The sequence below is a fragment of the Zootermopsis nevadensis genome, unplaced genomic scaffold, assembly GCF_977971745.1.
Source record: "Zootermopsis nevadensis isolate Lab colony 2312 unplaced genomic scaffold, Znev_1.0 Znev_ptg000003l, whole genome shotgun sequence".
NCBI classification, from domain to species: domain Eukaryota; kingdom Metazoa; phylum Arthropoda; class Insecta; order Blattodea; family Termopsidae; genus Zootermopsis; species Zootermopsis nevadensis.
In genome coordinates, this window is record NW_028259135.1 from 16,733,678 (window position 1) to 16,752,628 (window position 18,951).

The 18,951-nt window shown below is 42.4% G+C and overlaps 1 protein-coding gene across 10 annotated transcripts in view; it reads left to right on the plus strand.

The window, feature by feature from the left end:
• The window catches only part of wge (BAH domain and coiled-coil containing protein winged eye), a 281,527-nt gene that overhangs the window by 244,148 nt on the left and 18,428 nt on the right, over positions 1–18,951 (plus strand). For 9 of the 10 annotated variants that reach the window (XM_087359141.1, XM_087359113.1, XM_087359128.1 and 6 more), the window contains 11 exons: positions 290–751; positions 3,543–3,761; positions 5,132–5,479; positions 6,489–6,689; positions 8,518–8,625; positions 10,385–10,510; positions 11,153–11,457; positions 12,506–12,844; positions 13,865–14,128; positions 14,891–16,201; positions 16,365–16,767. In XM_087359141.1, the coding sequence (XP_087215267.1) occupies positions 290–751; positions 3,543–3,761; positions 5,132–5,479; positions 6,489–6,689; positions 8,518–8,625; positions 10,385–10,510; positions 11,153–11,457; positions 12,506–12,844; positions 13,865–14,128; positions 14,891–16,201; positions 16,365–16,767 (4,086 nt within the window). The remainder of the gene's footprint in view (positions 1–289; positions 752–3,542; positions 3,762–5,131; positions 5,480–6,488; positions 6,690–8,517; positions 8,626–10,384; positions 10,511–11,152; positions 11,458–12,505; positions 12,845–13,864; positions 14,129–14,890; positions 16,202–16,364; positions 16,768–18,951) is intronic. The other variant, XM_087359124.1, reaches the window with a different exon arrangement.

Genomic DNA, 18,951 nt, shown 5'->3' on the forward strand with positions numbered 1-18,951 from the left:
CACGACGTGGTCTACGAGAAAAGGAAGTGAAGATTGCTGTCTTCTGGGATGTTGCGCCGTGTAGTATGGTAGAAATGTCCTCTGAAACGTCGGCAAACTTCTACCAGACGACACGGCGCAACATCCCAGAAGACGGCCATCTTCGGACTCACCTCTGTGAAAACCTCAAATCATACACAGATTTGTATCAGCATTAAATGAGCGTCGTGTTTAATTACGTGCGCTGTAATAGCGTGCCCACTCCTGTTATTGGTTGTATATTGACTGTGTACTTATATTTTTTTCGTAGTTGCCGATTCGCTGTTCTCTTCGGGGTACACTTTCGGAGGGCCCACACCCCCTCCTCCTCCTGGTGCAGCACCCCCACCGTTTTCGCCAGTTAGCCCCCTGGTGGATCGGGGTGTCATAACCCAGCTAGAACACATGGCAAAAGGTTTTAACAACAACAACAGCAGTGCCAACAATAACAATATTAACAGCAGTTTAAACGGTGGTGTTAATGATTCGAGTATAACCAGCGTTCCTGTCGGGAATAACAAGAAGGTGGAAAACAAGAGACGGTCTGAATGCGCACTGTATCAAGATTCGGTTGAACGGCGAACGCAACAAACGTCAAATGGTGGTCCAGGGACCGGAAACAGGAGACGGTGGGAACGCGTGCATGGCCAAGCGCCGCCCACATCTCCGATTGTGAAGAGTGAAGTTACAAGTAGGCCGACTTGCGGATGTCGCAACTCTTCCGTTTCGACAAGTAAGTACTGACCTCTGTCAAGGATTGTGATGTATTGTTGTTACTTGGTTTCCGCAAGGCCCTTCCAGGATTGCCAGAGGAGCCACAGCGATCTCCAGTGGTAAGGCAGAAGAATGCAGGAGAGTCGCGATTATTCGACATTCTGTTTTATACGACACGTGGTGACGTGATGTTGCCGCAAATAAAAGCAAATACCACGAATTTGTTTCTTAAACAAACGCTTCCAATTAGAGATTTACAATATTTGAATAATGTTTTAGTATGATTTGATGTTTCCCACGGCTGTCTTCTGGGTTGTTGCGCCGTGTAGATGTTTACCAACATTTCTGAGGTCATACTGCCTCCGTCCTCTGAAACTTCGGCAAACTTCTACCAGACGACACGGCGCAACAACCCAGAAGACAGCCGTGGGAAACATCAAATCCTACACAGTTGGAGATTTTTCTCATCTTCCATATTTTTGAAACCTCAGCCCTGATGATAGAGACACGCGTTTCTCCAAGAACGTTGGCGTTTACCGACGAGTCTACACGGCCCCAAAACCCAGAAGAATATCTTAAAATCCGAGATGGTGTCTTAAATTAGGCCACGACCGTTTCCTTCTATATCATTATTAATATTTTATTTATTAAATTATTGGACGCAGTTTGACTTTTGAGAGGATGGAAGGTCACTGTTTTGCCAGGAAACGAATCCTGCCATGAGAGCAGTTACCTATGACAGGAATCTCGTTTCATTACAGCATAACATTGCGGCAGCCAACGTTTTGCGGAAGTCCGTTTCCTTCAGAATACTTCTCGACAGTTCACAAGAGTGTAGGTCTCAAGTGTGGATCGAGTTTCAAAGCGGACATGTTTAGTATTTGTTAACATGAAACGTAATCAAACTGCAATCCTGTGTGATCGCAAATTCTGCCTTGTAGATAACCACGTCTTTTTAAGTAACCCTTCTTTCCCATCAAAGTACAATCATTTCTGTCGTCTACCATAAACGCGTAAACAATGTGGAGAGACTGAAAGACTTCATTTCACGTCACAGATAGAAAATCGAGCTTTGGTGTGCGAACACATCTTTTCCCGCATCATTTTGGTCTGTTGTACGCAATGTAATTAACTTACTGAATATTTAATTTGTTTTTTAGTCTGTACACTGAATCCTTCCCACTGCCCCGCTTATATTCCTGATGGATAGCAGTGGAACCAACCCCCGTTCCCCACCCACAACGTTTATCAATAATCTCCATACAAATAGGTTTGTCATGAAATTCTACCATCCGCTGATTTTGAATGTCAGAAGCAAATTGAAATTCCTAGTTTGAATCTAACGCTGGAGCGATGTATTGGTAAGGGTGTAGGGTAGGCGATGATGGGTAGGCCTAGATGATGATGATGACGACGGAAAGAAAATATTTTAGAATTTTCTATTAACTTCCTTCATTAACTGAGTTGCTTGTTTTTGGTACGAGGAAATGAATACTAGTTCCGGTGTCTAGTGAACCTTCAAGAGCTTTTATCATGAAGGTTCCGGCTACAGCGTCCCCCTTGCAAACACCCTTCTGTTTTATTTCCAAAGACCCTCAGACATTATCATTGCCTTTACGCGAATCTGTTATATATATGGTTGATTAGAAATTCACATTGTTTCGATTTGCGTGTGTATCGAGCGTTTCCAATGCAGTGCAGCAGACGTCGAAGGGGAACAGAGGGGAGGCTGGTTTTGTAACCTGATCCAAATTCACATTCCGTTCTGCCTGATGCTTATCAATAATTATTTTTTTCAATACATTCCCCCCCCCCCCATTCGTGCTTGCATTCTGCACGCCCACTTTAAACACGTACGTACTTCGTTGGATGTGGATGCCACGTGTTTGTGTATCGTTGTTCTTTTGGAACTGTAAGTTGGATGGGGACGCAGCACCGATCGTATTCCGTGTACCTGAAGCATTGTCTCAAATACGTAATCCCGTTATTTCGTGGTTGAAACAAGAACACGTATTTTTTATCTTACATTCTACGAGAATGCATCCTTCATCCTTCCTGTATTCTTCCACACTTTTAAAGCTTTTGGTTGAAGCGTCTGAAAATCACTCTTGTATCTCCGTGTAGTTCGGTAGACGTTTATCAACGCTTCATAGGTTCCTGTTTCCTCATCGCCATGATGATGGAGGCAGCGAGGACTTCTGAAACGTTGCTAAATTTCTACCACGCTACAAACCAAGGACTCACCGCTGTGAGAACCTCAAATCTTGTTTCTGCAGATGAAAACGCGTTCCTTTTACGAAGTGCATAAAATAAAACTTGAGAACGGAATGATAAAAGGTTTGTCGTACACAAAATCGCCTCATAAATATAGATTTCGCAGGAATACATTCTCTAACGTTTATCTGAAATTATTTTTCCGTTCGGAGAATGTTTTGAGATGCATTTAGAATTCGAAGCTGCCGAGCTGCGAAACGAGCACTCACCTAGAATCTAGTGTCGAGGCTCAGAACGCGTGGATCTCTACCTCCGTTCCCCATACGCCAGAGCCTTGTCGACCTATGGAACAGGAACGCACCAAATTTCACGAGGTCCGAAATTGAAACGTATTTCAGAACGAAACATTCTTGCAAAAGGGAATGGACGTTTCTGCCGTAGTCAGACAAAACGTTTCTTTTCTAAATGTTCGAAATTCAAAATCATTTTCACGCAATCGTATATACCATATTTTGCAAGTTTGAATCCACCGAAAATGTCCTCCATATTATTTCGTTTTAAGCTTATCGATAATTAAAAACATTTCCTTTCCACAGACTCCCCATCCCCCCTTGTACGGAATGGCAGTAGTCAGCACACAAATGGAATCATGGCGAATTCTGACAATAATGGCGGCCCTTCATTTCCGTTTCAACAATGCAACGAGCGTAAACACGAACATCCAGAACCCTCTAGCGGAGAACGGAAGAAACATGACTCGCTCGTTGCGTCCTCTGGCGGCTGCAGTCGGACCAATCCCGTCTCACTGCGAAACGGTAAGAAATGGTGTTTACTGTGCTGAACAACTTTTCAAACAGAACAATTCGTACAGGATGGCTGTCCTCTGGTTTGTAGCGCCGTGCAGTCTGGCAGAAGTCTTTGAAAACATTGCCCTGATGATGGAGGCGGCAAGAACCTCTGAAACGTTGGTAGACTACACGGCGCTACAACCCAGAGGACAGACATTTTCATGCTCGCCGCCATCAGAACCTCAAATTCAGTCCGCATCTTCAAGGTCCCAGCTTAATTTTTTATATTTTAATTCAGGGGACTTGATAATGGGACGTTGTTTCTGGTTACAGAATTGTTTTTCAGCGCGAGGAGTAGCCACTATCAGCGTATGCTCTGGCCATTTAATCTTCTAGCGGTAAATAACATAACTGCTGTTACTGATGCTGAGTTCAGAGTCGGCAGATCGGTACCTGTGTTTACATGTTGTTGATTTTAAAACAACGGACTCCGAAACATCTCGAGCGCTGTTCCCGAACTGGTGTGCCACGGTTGGTTTTCATAAGCCAGCGCTCTCAAAGGACGAGAGTTTTTGTGTAAATACAATTTTAAGACCACGTGTAGTTTCGAATCCCCCTTTACGCGAGGCGACATTTTTTGTTGTGACTCCAGGTTGTGGAACACTTGTCTAGAGAAACGTCCGCCCACTCTGGAGATCGAGAGGGATCGTTATCGTAGATGAAGAAAAATTTCTGTTTTCGTCGACTTCCGTTTGCTTGAAAAATCGTAATCGACGATTTAGATGGATCGACGAGCCCACTCTTTGAATTTCATTTGTTTATGTACAAAACCTGATTCAGTGTGGTTTGACGCAAAGGTGTGGTGGTGTCAGGCACTGATATCAAATCTCGATGATCAGTTTCAATCCCATTTCGAATTTAACAGTCCGAGTAACGATGGTTGAAGGGCATCTTCGTTGGTTCATGTTTGAGTGCCCCCCTGAATTGAACTTCCGAAACTATGACTCGCATCCATTAATTTTTTTTTATTTCAACGGCGATGCTACGAAACGACGTCGCCTGTCAGGATAAGACAACGCAGGAAACAACAACAGTTGGCGAGATTTTAGTTGCCCGCGGCGGCTTCTGTGAAAATGACTATCTTCTGGGATGTTGCGTCGAGAAGTGTAGTAGAAGTTTAAAGACGTTTCAGAGGGCCGTAATGCATTCATCTTCAGGGCGGATATGATGGATGATCACCCTGATGATGAAGACAGAAGATAGTCATCTTCACTGTTGTCGGTCACCAAAACTCAGTTGGCAGTGCTCCGAGTTCCGCCGACAGATGTACCAGATGACTTTGTGTGAGGGGGTGTCCAAAGTTTTAATATGTTGTGGTTATGTTTTAATGACACTAGCGACCACTGGTTTACACTGCAATCTCCTTGGACTGGGTGCAGGAGGTGGGTGTAATTCCGTTTCGGAGTGGCCAAATGGCGGTCTGGTCCAGATAAAGAAGGAGCCGATAAACAGTTCTGGTGGGAGTACGACCCCGTGTCTCCAGGTCGCCGAAGTGACAACCAGTATTCGACATCCTCAGCAGAATGTGAGTTCTGTGCCTAACATGGCGACAGGGTCGCCTATGGCAGCCATTGTGAAACTGGAAGCCACGCCATGTTCCACATCTCCATGTAATGGCGGCGTCAACAGTACTTCAGCAAATGGCGGGCCCAAATCAATGCAACACCCCTCTGTCAACAGCAGTGGTAAGTGGAACCTCGTAATTTACGTAAAAAGTAGAATAGACCCCAAGTAATTAATGGCGTATACTCGGTTATTGCTTTCTTGGATTTGTTTTTGTAATAGGAAGGTTCTTAAGCAGTGGTGTGACGTTGTCGCATTCATGTGGGCTAGAAAAGGAGGATTTTGGTGTGAGGTTTCTCTCGCAGTGTTTAATCATGACACGCGGTAAGGAACAAAACTTGATCCAGCGTAAAGTTAGTTACCCTCTGTGTTTATTATTCATTGGTGTAGTCGTTGGTCGCACTTGGGAAATCGTGTGAAGGAGTTTTCTTCTGAGCCACGTCTAAATAGTCCGCTGCGTTGATCTGAGAAATGTTGTAGTAGGTCTGTTTATGTATTTAACAGACTGTGCACCTGGGTCGTAAGAAGCAGCGTTTCCTACAATTCTGTTAGAGCTTTGTCACGCTACGGAAATACCAGGAGGAACAGGTTTGGTCCCGGAACCGGAAATTCGTCACAAGAAGCAAGTAAGGATCAGCCGTGACTATTAATGGCCCTTTCAGTGGGAAATTAAACTATGGGAAGGCGGAACATGGCCTGTGTTGGTTTCTAAGAACATGCTCACACGTCCGAACGCATTCTTTAAGAGCTTCCGACTTGCTCGTTCTGGAACGGGACAAACCGAGTTGCATGGTGCAGGACTGTCGGCACAATGGCTTCACGCGGAGGGCTGTGAAGATGGCTGTCTTCTGGTAGATATTGACCGGTGTTTCAGAGGAGCATACTGCCTCCATCATCAGGTCGATCGCTGTGAATACACGCCGAAACGCCCCAGAAGACAGCCATCTTCAGCTCGTAGCCTGAACGGCCCGAGGCGGTATGTCGACTGCGAAATGAGACCGCGGTAAACAGGATGGCCTCTGAGGACGGGTTTTTCAACTTTTTTTCCACGTAACTTTAAGGGTCTGCCCGGTAACACTCATTTTCCCTCGTGATGTCGCCAAGTGGCTACGTTTTGTTGTGTTCCTGTAGCCATCCCAGTCGGTATCGCCGTGGCAAGACAGCGACTGCTGGATCACCCTCTGCCGCCGTCTGGCAATAAGTCTGACATGAAGCCCCCTCAGCCCCCCCCGTGCAGACAACAGAAGGCTCTTATACCGGCGCCCCTGGACCCCCAGTGCAGCGTCGCCGATCTAGTTCCTGCCCCAGCGCCGCCGTCTCTCTCTGCAATGGGTAAGTGGTGTGTGATTTTCGAAATCGAAAGTTTCTGAGCGGAAGGGCCATTTTTCTCACATGCACGTACGTTCACAGGGACGAATTATTTCAAGGGCGAGTTAAATTTTAAATCTGTCTTCGGGAATATTGTCACCATGAGAACGCGAAATCTCGCCATAAACAAATTATAACTCTTGATATGAACAAAACTACGGATGTTTCATACGAAACAAGTAATATTAGAGCAATTTTCAATTTTATAAAATTTCCATTTCGTGAGTGCTAAACATGTCTGCTGCGAATACTTTTCATAATTACCGAATATTCTTCTTAAATCGTGGCCTAATTGTGTGGCTCGCTCTGTACATCGCGGATTGGACATGAACGTAGTTTTTCCGGTTTTATTTCACCCACAAAGAATTTTAAGCTCTTAAGCACTGGCCGATTTTATTTGCACTGACTTCGCAGATTCTGTACCAAATAGTGGGGGTTCCTTGTAGTGAACGCACCCAGAATAACTAATATTAACCATTTAGTGGTTCTTATCCCAGAGAAAATTGTACGCGTCTGCGTTACAGAGAGCTGGTAACTGAGATTTCAGGTTCTCACCGACGTTTCAGAGGTGCTTGCTGTCTCCATCATCAGGGCGTTGAGTGATGAGGCATCTCAACACCCTGATGACGAGCTGCAAACCGAATCTCTAGAAGTTAATGTTAAGGCGTTGAGAGTGGCTGGGAACGTAGCACGCAGAGAGGCAAACACCTGTTTTCCAACAGCAGTACTCCGTAGCTGATGGGCAATGTCAGTGGATTGCGTGACGTAGGCTGCACACAGCATCAGATGTTAATGAAGCGAGCTTGGTGGCCAATGTAGACTTTCCATCTAATCTTTGTTTTTCCCAGTTTGCTCTTATCAACGCGAGTAGCCAAAGTTCTGTTTGTTAACTACACCAGATTACGAGTTCGTGTGATATTTGAGTTGGTAAGGCCTTTTAATACTGGGGTTCGATTCCCACCCCTGGACACCCGCTCATTGAACGTCGCGGCAGAGTTGTTAACACCCCTGCGTCGTATTTGGGAGGTCTAGGGTCTGAATCTAGTTCCGGAGACCGCATGCTCCTAAGTTGCACAGCGGTCGTCTTGGTGTGGAAGGGTCCCACAGAGTAGTTATATCTTTTCTTGTCCTGAAGATGGGGACACAGGTGCCTCCGAAACAGCTTATAGACTTATGAACGTTGTCCAAAGTTTTGTGACGTAAATACGTCAATACGGAAGTATCATTCGGCAAAAAAGTGAAAGGAAAACTTGTAAGATCCATATCAACAATGTGTAAATATGGATCGACAACAATGGTTATGTTACCTAGGAAACGTCATCTGTTTACTCGGCATTGTTGTAATTAAAGCTAATATATAAAGTTCCTTTCCGTATAGACGTATTTACGTCAGATTCCCCGGAACCGTGGCTCCACTGACAACTTTTACGACGGCCATTGTTACACAGCTTTGTGCCATGAAAGTTGCACGTTTCAAAGAGCGTCATTTCCACGTGGCCTTTAATTTTGATTATAAACACGTAGACACGTAACACGGATCTTTACTACAGTCCGTGTGACGTTCCATCGCGTAAAACGTATTCTAGTAATAATTGTACGCTTATAATTACATAAACAGTGTTTTCGTTGGTGCTGTTAATAATGTGGACGACACCGACAGCCCTCGGTTACATTTCGCCATGAAAAATTATTAAAAGATGCATCTCGCGCGCGCTCTAGGGCGAGGGCGCCATGACGGCTTGCGTAAAACAGTCCGGCTGATTCCTCCATGTTGGTTTTTCATGTGCGGCAGTGCTTCAGCCTCAGTGCCAGGACAGATCGACCAATGGTCTGGCTCCGTGGGCGGCGACAACCAATCATAACCCCGCCCTGACTCCGCCCACATTATGGCAGTATCCTAGTAAGTACCACCCGCTACTTTCTCCTCCTATGACTAAGCTTTGTTGGGCTCAAGGGGTTGGAGTACTTACCTCCCCTCCGTCTTACTTTTGTCTGGAATGCTGTTTGTTATTATAATGACGTGCCACATTTGTGGCACAAATAGTTCTAGCTTTAAGCCGCTGGGCGGAGCTTGCAGCGTCATTATAATGTCCATAATGTTATCTAACATGGCACGAAGTTAAAATTTGATAGGAGGCGTACGAAAGTACTCGGGAAAGCTTTCGAAAACATTAATACTATTCCTTGTTTTGTTAAAAGATTAGAAATACCGAGCTTATTGCTCTATGTGAATTTTCGTCAATTTTTTTTTAATGTGGAAAAAGCAATAACCCGTTTAAATCTGTGTTACTGAGAGAAGAAACAAAGGCAGTCATTAGGAACCTCGAATTAATAATTATGACGTGGGTAATTTGTCTTCTGCATTGTTGCTACGTGTAGTCTGGTAGAAATTGATCGACGTTTCAGAGGTACTTGCCGCCTCCATCATCAGGGCGATATCGCACTGATTCTGGGAGCCTCTGGAACAAACTGCATGGCGCAACAACCCAGAAGACAGCCATCTTCATCATCAAATCCTACTGATGTATCCTTGTTTTGAGACGTCTTTCAGTTTCGCCCCTTTTTTTTTACAGTGCTTGGTCTAATGTGATATTATCTAGACCAAAAATTTAAAAAATACTACGAAATGGACGCTGTAAGCACAGTCGGAGTCAGTCTATATTTTTAATGTCGCATTTCATTGCATCTGAGTGGTTTGAAATGTGTAGAAAACGAGGCGAAGTCCTTATATCAGTAGTAAATTTAAGGTTTCTCAAGATCTTCGCTGAAGGAAAGCGTGAGTTTTGGCTCTAAAGATTATGGGTAACAACGCCATGTTGAGTTGATGCCACCGTCTCGGTCCGTCAGCCTCGAAGGTGGAGGCGGGACACTCCGAAACGCTGGCATCCAACCTGAAAGTACACACGGCTTCAAAATTCTGAAGACCAACAATTTAAGGAACGTGGTTTACGAAAGACTTGGCTTGGTTGTGTTGTCGGTGGAACAAGAGAGCAGCGCGGGACGAACGCCATCGGTAATAATTCTGACACAGAATAAGCCACCCCCGCCACGTCTGTGCTCGATCGTATTGGAACAATGCACATTTCTGTACTCCCATACGCGCACAGTCCAAAGTCTTCAACTGTACACTTTGAAAGCTAACGCCTTCAGTGCCATTACCGACTCTAGTTACGTCGTCTTAAATGTTTTAAGTGTAATTCTGGTTTTCCCAGCTAGTCTGTAGCCCCAAATTTGTCAAGATCGGTTATTTCAAACTCGGGTTCACTCGCCAGAGTTTGAAAATCAAATTCTACGCTTTGGCCAGTTTACGAGTAAGATGCAGGCTCCTGTAGCAAATAGGAAATTAGGAGCTTGGCCTAAGCGTAAGGTAACAGACAACATTTTAGTTTCGGACCTCCGTATATGACAGGAATAATTATCCCACCCGGTCAGTTTATGTGTTAGTGTCACACTTCATGAATTCCGCTCGGCCTTCCGAGTTGCTTAAGAACGTAATTTGTTGGCTGTGTTGATAGTTTGATATATTGGATGCACGGACGCAAAACATCACGAAACTTAACTATACAGCTGGTTTGGTCCATTTCTCTTCTCTGTCAATACCATCAATATGTTGGCGCCATGATTAATTTGCTCTCCAGTGTATGTTTTTCTGTTCGTAGCCCACGTACCAGTGCAGTTGGGTACAACGGAACACGTGCCATTAGATTTACCACCTGTGGGGTACCAGTTGGTACGCGATCCTATGGCAAGCCACTTCCTCTTGATACCAACAGCATCCAACATGGGTAAGCAGTAATTATCTGAACATCTAAGGCGTAAGTAGATGTTCTGTTTTGATGTCGAAGGTTTTGTGCCGGAAGGGCATATCAACATATTTACAAAATCAGAGATTAATAAAGTCTTCTCGGGCTATCAGCCGTGTTAGATGGTATTTAATCGCCGACGTTTCGAGGACCATCTGTCCTCATTTTCAAGGCTGTTGACTGTGTGGACACCAACTAACACGGCTGATAGCCCGAGAAGACTTTATTAACGAAAGCCGCCTTGAAAGCTTCACATAAAGAATCAGAGATATTTTGATCTAATAACATAAAATAGTTATCAACTATGGAAATGGTTGCAGTTACCTGCCAATTACACCAGAGACAGGAAACAGAGCAAACTGGACGGAAGAAAAGGATTTTATTGAGATAAGTTGTCAGCACTGTCATTATCACTGTGCTCACTACCATAAGCAACACATTTTGGAACATCATCAATGGAATAGCTTTGGATTCTTGGTCATTCAGACTGAGTAAAGTCAAGAAAGAGAGATGACTTCTGAAAAGAAAGACTATTATCTATTCTACCTGCAGAAATAATTTTTACAAAGTTGCTTGAAATTTGGTAATACGTAGTAAGTATTTAGGGACGTTACATATCTTCAGAACACCTTACAAGGGCAGTTCTTTGGCCAAGCTACTCCACAACCGCAGCTACCGTACAGCCTCCGCTTCAAGTCACAACAACGCAGCAGCCTGCCACCCAGCACATCCAACTGTTCGAACCAGCCGAGCCGTCCGAGTACCTGGCAGCGCCGGCCACACGCATCTTGGTTCAGCCACAGCTTACGATAGCCTCAGCCGCGACCGCCACGGCCGTGACCGTGGCCACCGACACCATCCAGGGCATGACAAAGTCCTCTACCAAGCAGCAAGCAACGGCACTCATAAAGATCGAACCTGCTCATACGGTAAGTAAACCAAGAATTGTGGCCGAGTTCAGCTCTCCTGCCTCATTTTCAGGAGGTACAAGGTTCAGATCTAAAACAAGAAACTTATTGAAGATTCCTGTCTTCTGGGTTGTTGTGCCATGTACTCCGGTAGATTTTGACATCTACCGGACTACAGGGCGCAACAACCCACAAGACAGGAATCTTCATACTCTTCAAGAAGATAGTTGCCTCTCCAACAGATGCCAGTAATGGGCAGCGAGGAAAAAAAAACAAACATTTGAAGGTCTAAGATGATGAGCATTGATGCACAGATGCACATTTCTGAGCATTTAGTCTAGTTTGTAGTTAAATACTAGCAAAATAAAACAATGCGATTAGTTTTAAGTTGTTTATGTGAAACATTTAAAGTAGCTTTAAAAAGATAACTAACCTAACCTAACCTAACCTGACATAACCGAACCTAACCTAACCTAACCTAACCTAACCTAACCTAACCTTTTATTCTGTTGATGAATTTATACAGTTTGAAAAGGATTCATAATCCTTTTGGAGGTTATTGTAATTATGTAGTATGTGCAGTTTTAAACTTAAACCTTTACCATTTGTGAAAACTAATTAATATTTTAAATTGTACTCATCTGTATGTTTTGTACTTTATAACTTAAATGAGGTCCTAAATCGCATGCACAAAGAAAAGGAACTATTGCTCACCGTTAAGCAAAGAAAGACTCTTTATTTGATGCACATTATGAGAGGGGAGAGGTAGGAAGTTCTGCGGCTGATCATCGAGGGCGAGATCAGGGAAAACGATCCGTCGGACGACGACAGAAGGATGTACACAGATGGTTTGGCTGCACATCAATCGACATCTTCTGAGCTGCTGTCTCCAGATCTACGCTGGCCATTTGGATCGCCAACCTTCGCAAGAAGACGGCGTAATAATAATAATAAGAACTTTTCCTACATCCAATTTAGTCTGACTAAATTTTTGGCATGTGGAGTGTAGATGTGTATGTACTATTAAACCTAGCTTCTATAGTAAATCCTTTACTGGTGTTGTCACCAGGTATCCGACTGCATTGAAGGTGGCGCAGAAAGCATCACAGTGGATGACACCAACATAAAACCGTCGCACCGCACGTCTCCCATCAACACGTCCAGATCCACAACGACAGAGGTCTCTGTAGCAACAAACACAACCCCAACACCTCAAACTCTAGCAGGACAAACAGGCACCATGTTCCCCACGGGCGCGACCTCAGCCGCAACGGCGCTGCAGGCTCACTTCTACTACGAGCACCACGCCCATCACCCGACATCCACCGCAACTGCAGCCATTGTTCAGTTGTCGCAGACACCCCAGCCCTCTGCATCAGTGCAGACTGATAATGGGAAGAGGTCACAGGTGAGACAGTGTTCCGAGGAACTATCCGATGGTTTAATTAAACATTGTAATGGTATCGTATTTTTATAGATCGTAATTTGTATAGATTTTAAGCACAAAGTACTAAAATTAAGACAAGTGAGAAGTTTGTGTGTCTGTTTTCTTTTCATTCCGGGTTCGATTCCCGGCGGTGCCCGAATTTATAACTTGTGTTGGGCAAGGCCGTGGTCTAGGTAACACGGAGTTTTCCTCCGGGGGCTTCCCCGGTTTCTCCGTGGCATCCCATCACACACTGAAGAAGGCAATGGCAAACCACTTCTGTATCACCTGCCTAAAAACATATATGAACAGGTCCCAGTCCGAGAAAAGGATGGAAGGATCCTGTTCATAATATGTCGCCAACCTCCTGTAAAGGAGACGGCGTAATATAGAAGAAGAAGAAGAAGAAGAAGAAGAAGAAGGCTCATATCACTCCAGTTTAACTCTTACTTTATTTAAAATTCAAATTAAATTTTTAATTTCTCAAAAATGGCTCATTGTATTAAAGAGTGGTAGTAAAAAAATGTAGATCTCATTGCGATGTACAACTTTTATTTGCCACGTTATACGCATATCAAATATTTAACTAAATACTAAAAAAAAATTTTGGTTGTGCAATATGGTGGTGTTAGTGCTTTGGCTTTGTGACAATAGACTTATTTATTTATTTTGTATCCAAATACACACCATTATGACATGGTGTGCAAAGGTGTTTAGCAAGATTCGCGACCCAACAGTACAAGTTGGGTTCGACAGGGACCACGACGTGAACGCTCTTGCTACAGTAGACTTATATATATGATAATGGGTATGTATCTGCTAGAAGTCAAGAGGCATGCAACGTTACAAAGCTCACATTTAGAAAGAATGTGTACTCCACTGGACTATACTCGTACCCTTTTAGAGGCTAGGAATTGAGAGGTTTTTTTTTTATTGTTATACTTATGGAGTTTCGTATGAAATTTGAATACAGCCGTTACAATTTAGATCTTGTCTTTTCAGGCGACATCACCAGTGAATCCTGCTGAAACATGCCTGACTCCACCTCCTGAGGCTGCAACCAGCCATTCAGAATGTGAAGATGCAAATTCTAGCTCGACAACTTCAGCGGTGTGCGCGACATTGGACCAGGGAATCGCACAGCTCCCGGCTCCCATAACAGTGCAGGACGCGAGCAATCAGACCGACACACCACCTGTCAGTGAGGATGAAAACTGCTCTGATTCTGGCCCCATCCAAGAGAAACTGCATGTACGTGACCTGCAGGTAAGTACTACGGGTCAGAATCTGGTAGTTCTAAATGTGTGTGTTCTTCGTCGAGGCTCGACAAGTCCCAGGCACTGTCATGATGGGTCATTGTGGCGCTGGTATTTTCTCCTTTGAAGTTATCTTTATATGTATGCCAAATTCTTAGTAACAGCGTGGTTAGTTCTGATAATCATCAATTTGATATTTTTCAAACAGTCTACATGTCATTTGAGATGTTCCTTTGTGGCTGATTAATGTACATAAACACCTCATGTCAAACAACTTAAAATTTCTGGATTGTTATTCTGGTTACAATATTGGTCGTCATTAAATTATAGAATGCTATGACTGGTGTATGCAGTGACTTAAAGTATTCACTCTAAATCTACGCATTATTTTGCCAGTGCCAGGATAAAGGGATATGAGCCCTAAAATTTTCAGAAACAAAAATACAATTTTCAGAAAGTTGCAATTTGTGCTGATGTAAAACCATACCAAAATTAAAGCTGTAGACTTTATAACTTATGCTAATTTTTATAGTTAAGTTAAAACTTAAAAAAAATTATAGATTATATACAAGAAATTTAAAAAAAAGTCATTGAAATTTAATAAAAAATGCTGGTCAAAGTCATATTTCTCGGATAAGATTTTGTCTTAGTGAGTATAAAACCTCCTATTTGTAATGCTTATGAATTATATTTCTAAGGCTGCCCATTTTAATCAATATATTTGTACTTTATTATAATTTAAATACATTTATTTATTCATTGATACCTACAGCCAAAGCAGGAAATACCTGAAAGCTCTTCATGTGATGCAAAACCACAACCAGTTGATGGTCATGTGGTGGACTTGAGTGGTCTTGAACTGCTATCAAATAGCATTGAACAGTTTGTGAATCATCATACCTATCACAGTGATGGGTTACCACAAGATGGTAACTCTTTGACCACTGCTGGCATGGATTCTTCTCAAGACTCATCCAAGTTACCAGCATGTTCAAGCAGTTCATTATCTGATATGAAACGAGAACTTTCAGATTTACGACCAGCAGATGAGAAGGCAGCCGAAACATTACAGATGCTTTGTCAACAGTCAGCAGTCAGTCAAATGAAATCTTCTGTTGTTGAGGGACTAACAGTGACAGAGCATCTGAACGCTACATTTAACGATGGTGAACAGGTCTTCGGTGAAAACTGTGATAACAAAGTCTTGAACGTAACATCCGGCCAGATACACGCAGATGATTTGAATAACAGTTCAAATAATAATGTAGAATGTGGTAAGGTGTGGGGTGATATGTGCTTAAACCAGGTTTGCGAGAGAGTAGAAACAATGGGAAGAAGTTTGAATGAGGGAAGTAACATGCTCGGTGGTCTTGGTTTATTGTGCGCTTTGGCAGAACAGAGGTTCATGGAGGAGGTTGCCACAGCTAGTGAGAACTCCGCATCAAAACCAGAGTCATCTGGATTGACTGGTGACGACGTCCATAATTCCTCTTCACCGTGTCTTTCGGTCAAGTCGTTAGAATCTCCCCCAGAAGTTGCTGGGGCAGGCGTGGATGTTAACCGTAACTACAAGACAAGGAAGTCGGAACAGGAATGTAAGAAATATATTGCAAGCAAGGTAATGCAGTATTACCATCATAGTGGCACAGGAAATAACAGTGGGTCAAGCAGTCCACAGCACTGTTCACAGCAAATGTTACAATCACAGAAAGTAGTTTCATTGTGTTCGAGTCCGTCCTTGTCATCTGCTGAAATCATGGATGCTATGGAACTGAACATGCGTATGAAGTTAGCAGAACTACAACGCAAGTATCGTGAAAAGCAACGTGAACTTTCTAAACTCACTCCCAAGAAATCATCACTGTCAGATGTGACAGCAAATGAAGTGTCGGATGCTCCTCAGACCGTCAGCCCAGTGAAGAGGGGTCCAGGCCGACCAAGGAAAAAGTGCAACAAGCTGTGCCTCGATTCTCCACCACTATCACCCCCTGGTGGTACAGGTTTAGCAGCTCCAAAGCTCAGGGTTGGGCGTGCACCTCTGCTAGCATCGTCTCGAGAATTGCCACCGCCTGTGCTTGAGAAGGTAAGCATTGTGAGTGTATCATTTTATTCATCCCTTGAAAATTATGTTTTAGATTAATTAGACTTGTTAAGCATTCATAGAGTTATGTTTATTGTATATACCAGTTTCAGATGGCTTAGAACTAGTAGTATCAAGCATTTGAATGCTTGTGTGCTGTCTTCAGGTTACTGAACTGACCGCACGTCAATGTCCGAGGTTCGATACTGATGACGATATTGCAGCCCCCAAGTTGAAAGCTTCAAAACCAGATATTTTGAAACCACCGACATTAACAGCCAGTCGAATCTTGACATGCGCCAAATTCAAACCATCTCCAGTTACTTGTAACAATAGTAACGTTGTTACAAAGGGCCTCAAACTACCACAGTGCAATGTTAATCTGGTGAAACTCACAACAAGTCATGGGGATGTCACTAAGATGAAGAATGCATCTGGAAAGCCAGGAAATGAGTCTGGTGGTGCTTGGAAGAATGTGGGCGCATCTGCCTCAGTGACTCCGTGTGACATTAAACACGGGAGCATAACGGCAGTATCAGAGCTCGGTGTTGTAGATAAACAACGGAGTGGTAAGTAAAAGTTGTATGTGTCAGTTTCTTAACATCGCTGACATATACCAATTCTGATCCATCATTCTTCCCTGTCTGCCCACCGTTGTTCTTTCACTTATGTATACGCCATTGCTTCCTGGATTCCTTCCACGATCCATTTATCAACCCGTATCTGATTAGCATTAGGAATTGTTGCTGTAAGTGCTTCGTGAAGATTACCAGTAGGAAAGCTTTTAATTTTTGCTTCCTGTATGTGCAGACCTTTAAATTATTTCACATGTTTTAACATTTTCATGATACTTGTTAACCCCATAACCAAAATTCATGGGAACATGACATATGGTGTAGCTGGTAAATCAGTCTCATGCATGTGTTGATATCTGACACCCTCATATATTACTCTTCACTTAATGAAGTCTTAGTTAATTTGTTTGTGTTGTTGCTCGTGGACTAGGATGAAAGGAAATCACATTTAGTTTCAATATATTCTTCATTTCTGTATTATGTTTGGTATCTGTTACATGTTTATTAAGGGGTTAAGTAAGGTTATTTTGGATAGAGTTGATTGTGCAAAGAAACAAATCCAAACAAGACACAACTTTAAAAAGGTCAAGTTAATAATAATAACTCACATTGAACATTAATAATTAAAATCTGTATGTGAGGACATATGAAATAATATTTCAGCCAAGGGTATGGGGGGTTTATAACGAGCCACCACCTTATCGTTTCTGAAGAGGCAGTGACCAACACCAAACTATGTCCTCTTCCATGCCACTCGCCCAGTCTAAACATTGCGTTCAGCAAAAGGTAGCAAGGAAATAAAAATAATAATGCCTAACAGAAATTGTTTTACTAATAGAATAAAACAAAGATCAAAAGAAAAGTTACTTATAAAATAATAATAGAATGTATATAATATTAAAAAATTGTAGACATATTTAACTGCAGTCTACCAGTTGGAAAACACTTTTCTTGTATAATTTGTAGAAGAGTATGATTTCCTGTTTCTTATCACATGGAGTTAAAATGATAGAAGTTTCACACACATTTTAATAAGTTTTAGGTTATAAATGCGCCCTGCTTTGGTAAAACTGAGGTGAATAATTAACAGGACATTATAATAGAAATCTTAAAACTCAAAGAGTAATAACCAGAAGCAACTGCCATGTTTCATTAAGCAATATGTTTTATATTCCATGGAAGTATAAATTGTATTGCTCCATGCAACAATATACAATGAGAATTATTTGCAGCTTTATGTTGGCCTTAGCAGCACAGCCACCAAATATCCTCAGTCTATCTAATGGCAGTGGTTTGCTGCAGGAAACAGGCTGATAAAATTCAATGCAGGAGTGATAAGGAAAAAATTGTATTATTTTATATGCAAATCAAAGAAGACATTGAATACACTGTAGGTATAATAAATTCTTTTAATTTCTAATAGGGATTAGACACAATAAAGTCATTGTGAGTAATCAGCAGAAGCTGACTGAATAATCTATAATTGTAATCAGAATCTTTAGCTTTGATTTTGATTTGTGATTTGTTTCTTTAAAACATTAAGGTCTCTATTTGTTTTTCACTGGTGTTTGCTTCTCTGTGCTAAATTCGCACTGGTTGCTTCGATGGTCTCCTACCCATGCTTTGAGTGTCACTCGTCTTAATATTCAACTCTGCCATTGTTACAGGATCGGTGCATACATATAAATTAATAGTACACAGTGAAATAAAAATATTGTATTACTATCAGTTGGGGTGTCATCAGTTGAAACCCACAATATTGTGGTAAAAAATTGGAGCACTGTATGTTGGCCTGTATCATAATGAAAAATATTTGCTTTATAACACTGTTTATAAGTAGGAATTATATTCCTGTGAATTATAAAGCATAAATTGAATAGAGTAACATTTTTTGCAAGTGGTTAGTATATGTGACTTGTATGTATGTTACATTTGTTAAACTCGACATTAATGAATTTATTATAAAATGATATGTGGGGGTATCTTGAATTTATATGCCTAGAGCAGTGTAGTCGTTCTTGTTGTTAATAGCAATAATGCCTTGGAGCGAGGGACTTTTTGGTGGGTTACTATTTGCCTGTGAAATGGCAATGTTTATTTGAGTTTAATACAAAATTAATTCCATGTCATATCCTTCATGGAAATTTTCACTATGAGATTTAGAAGACCTAGGCATAG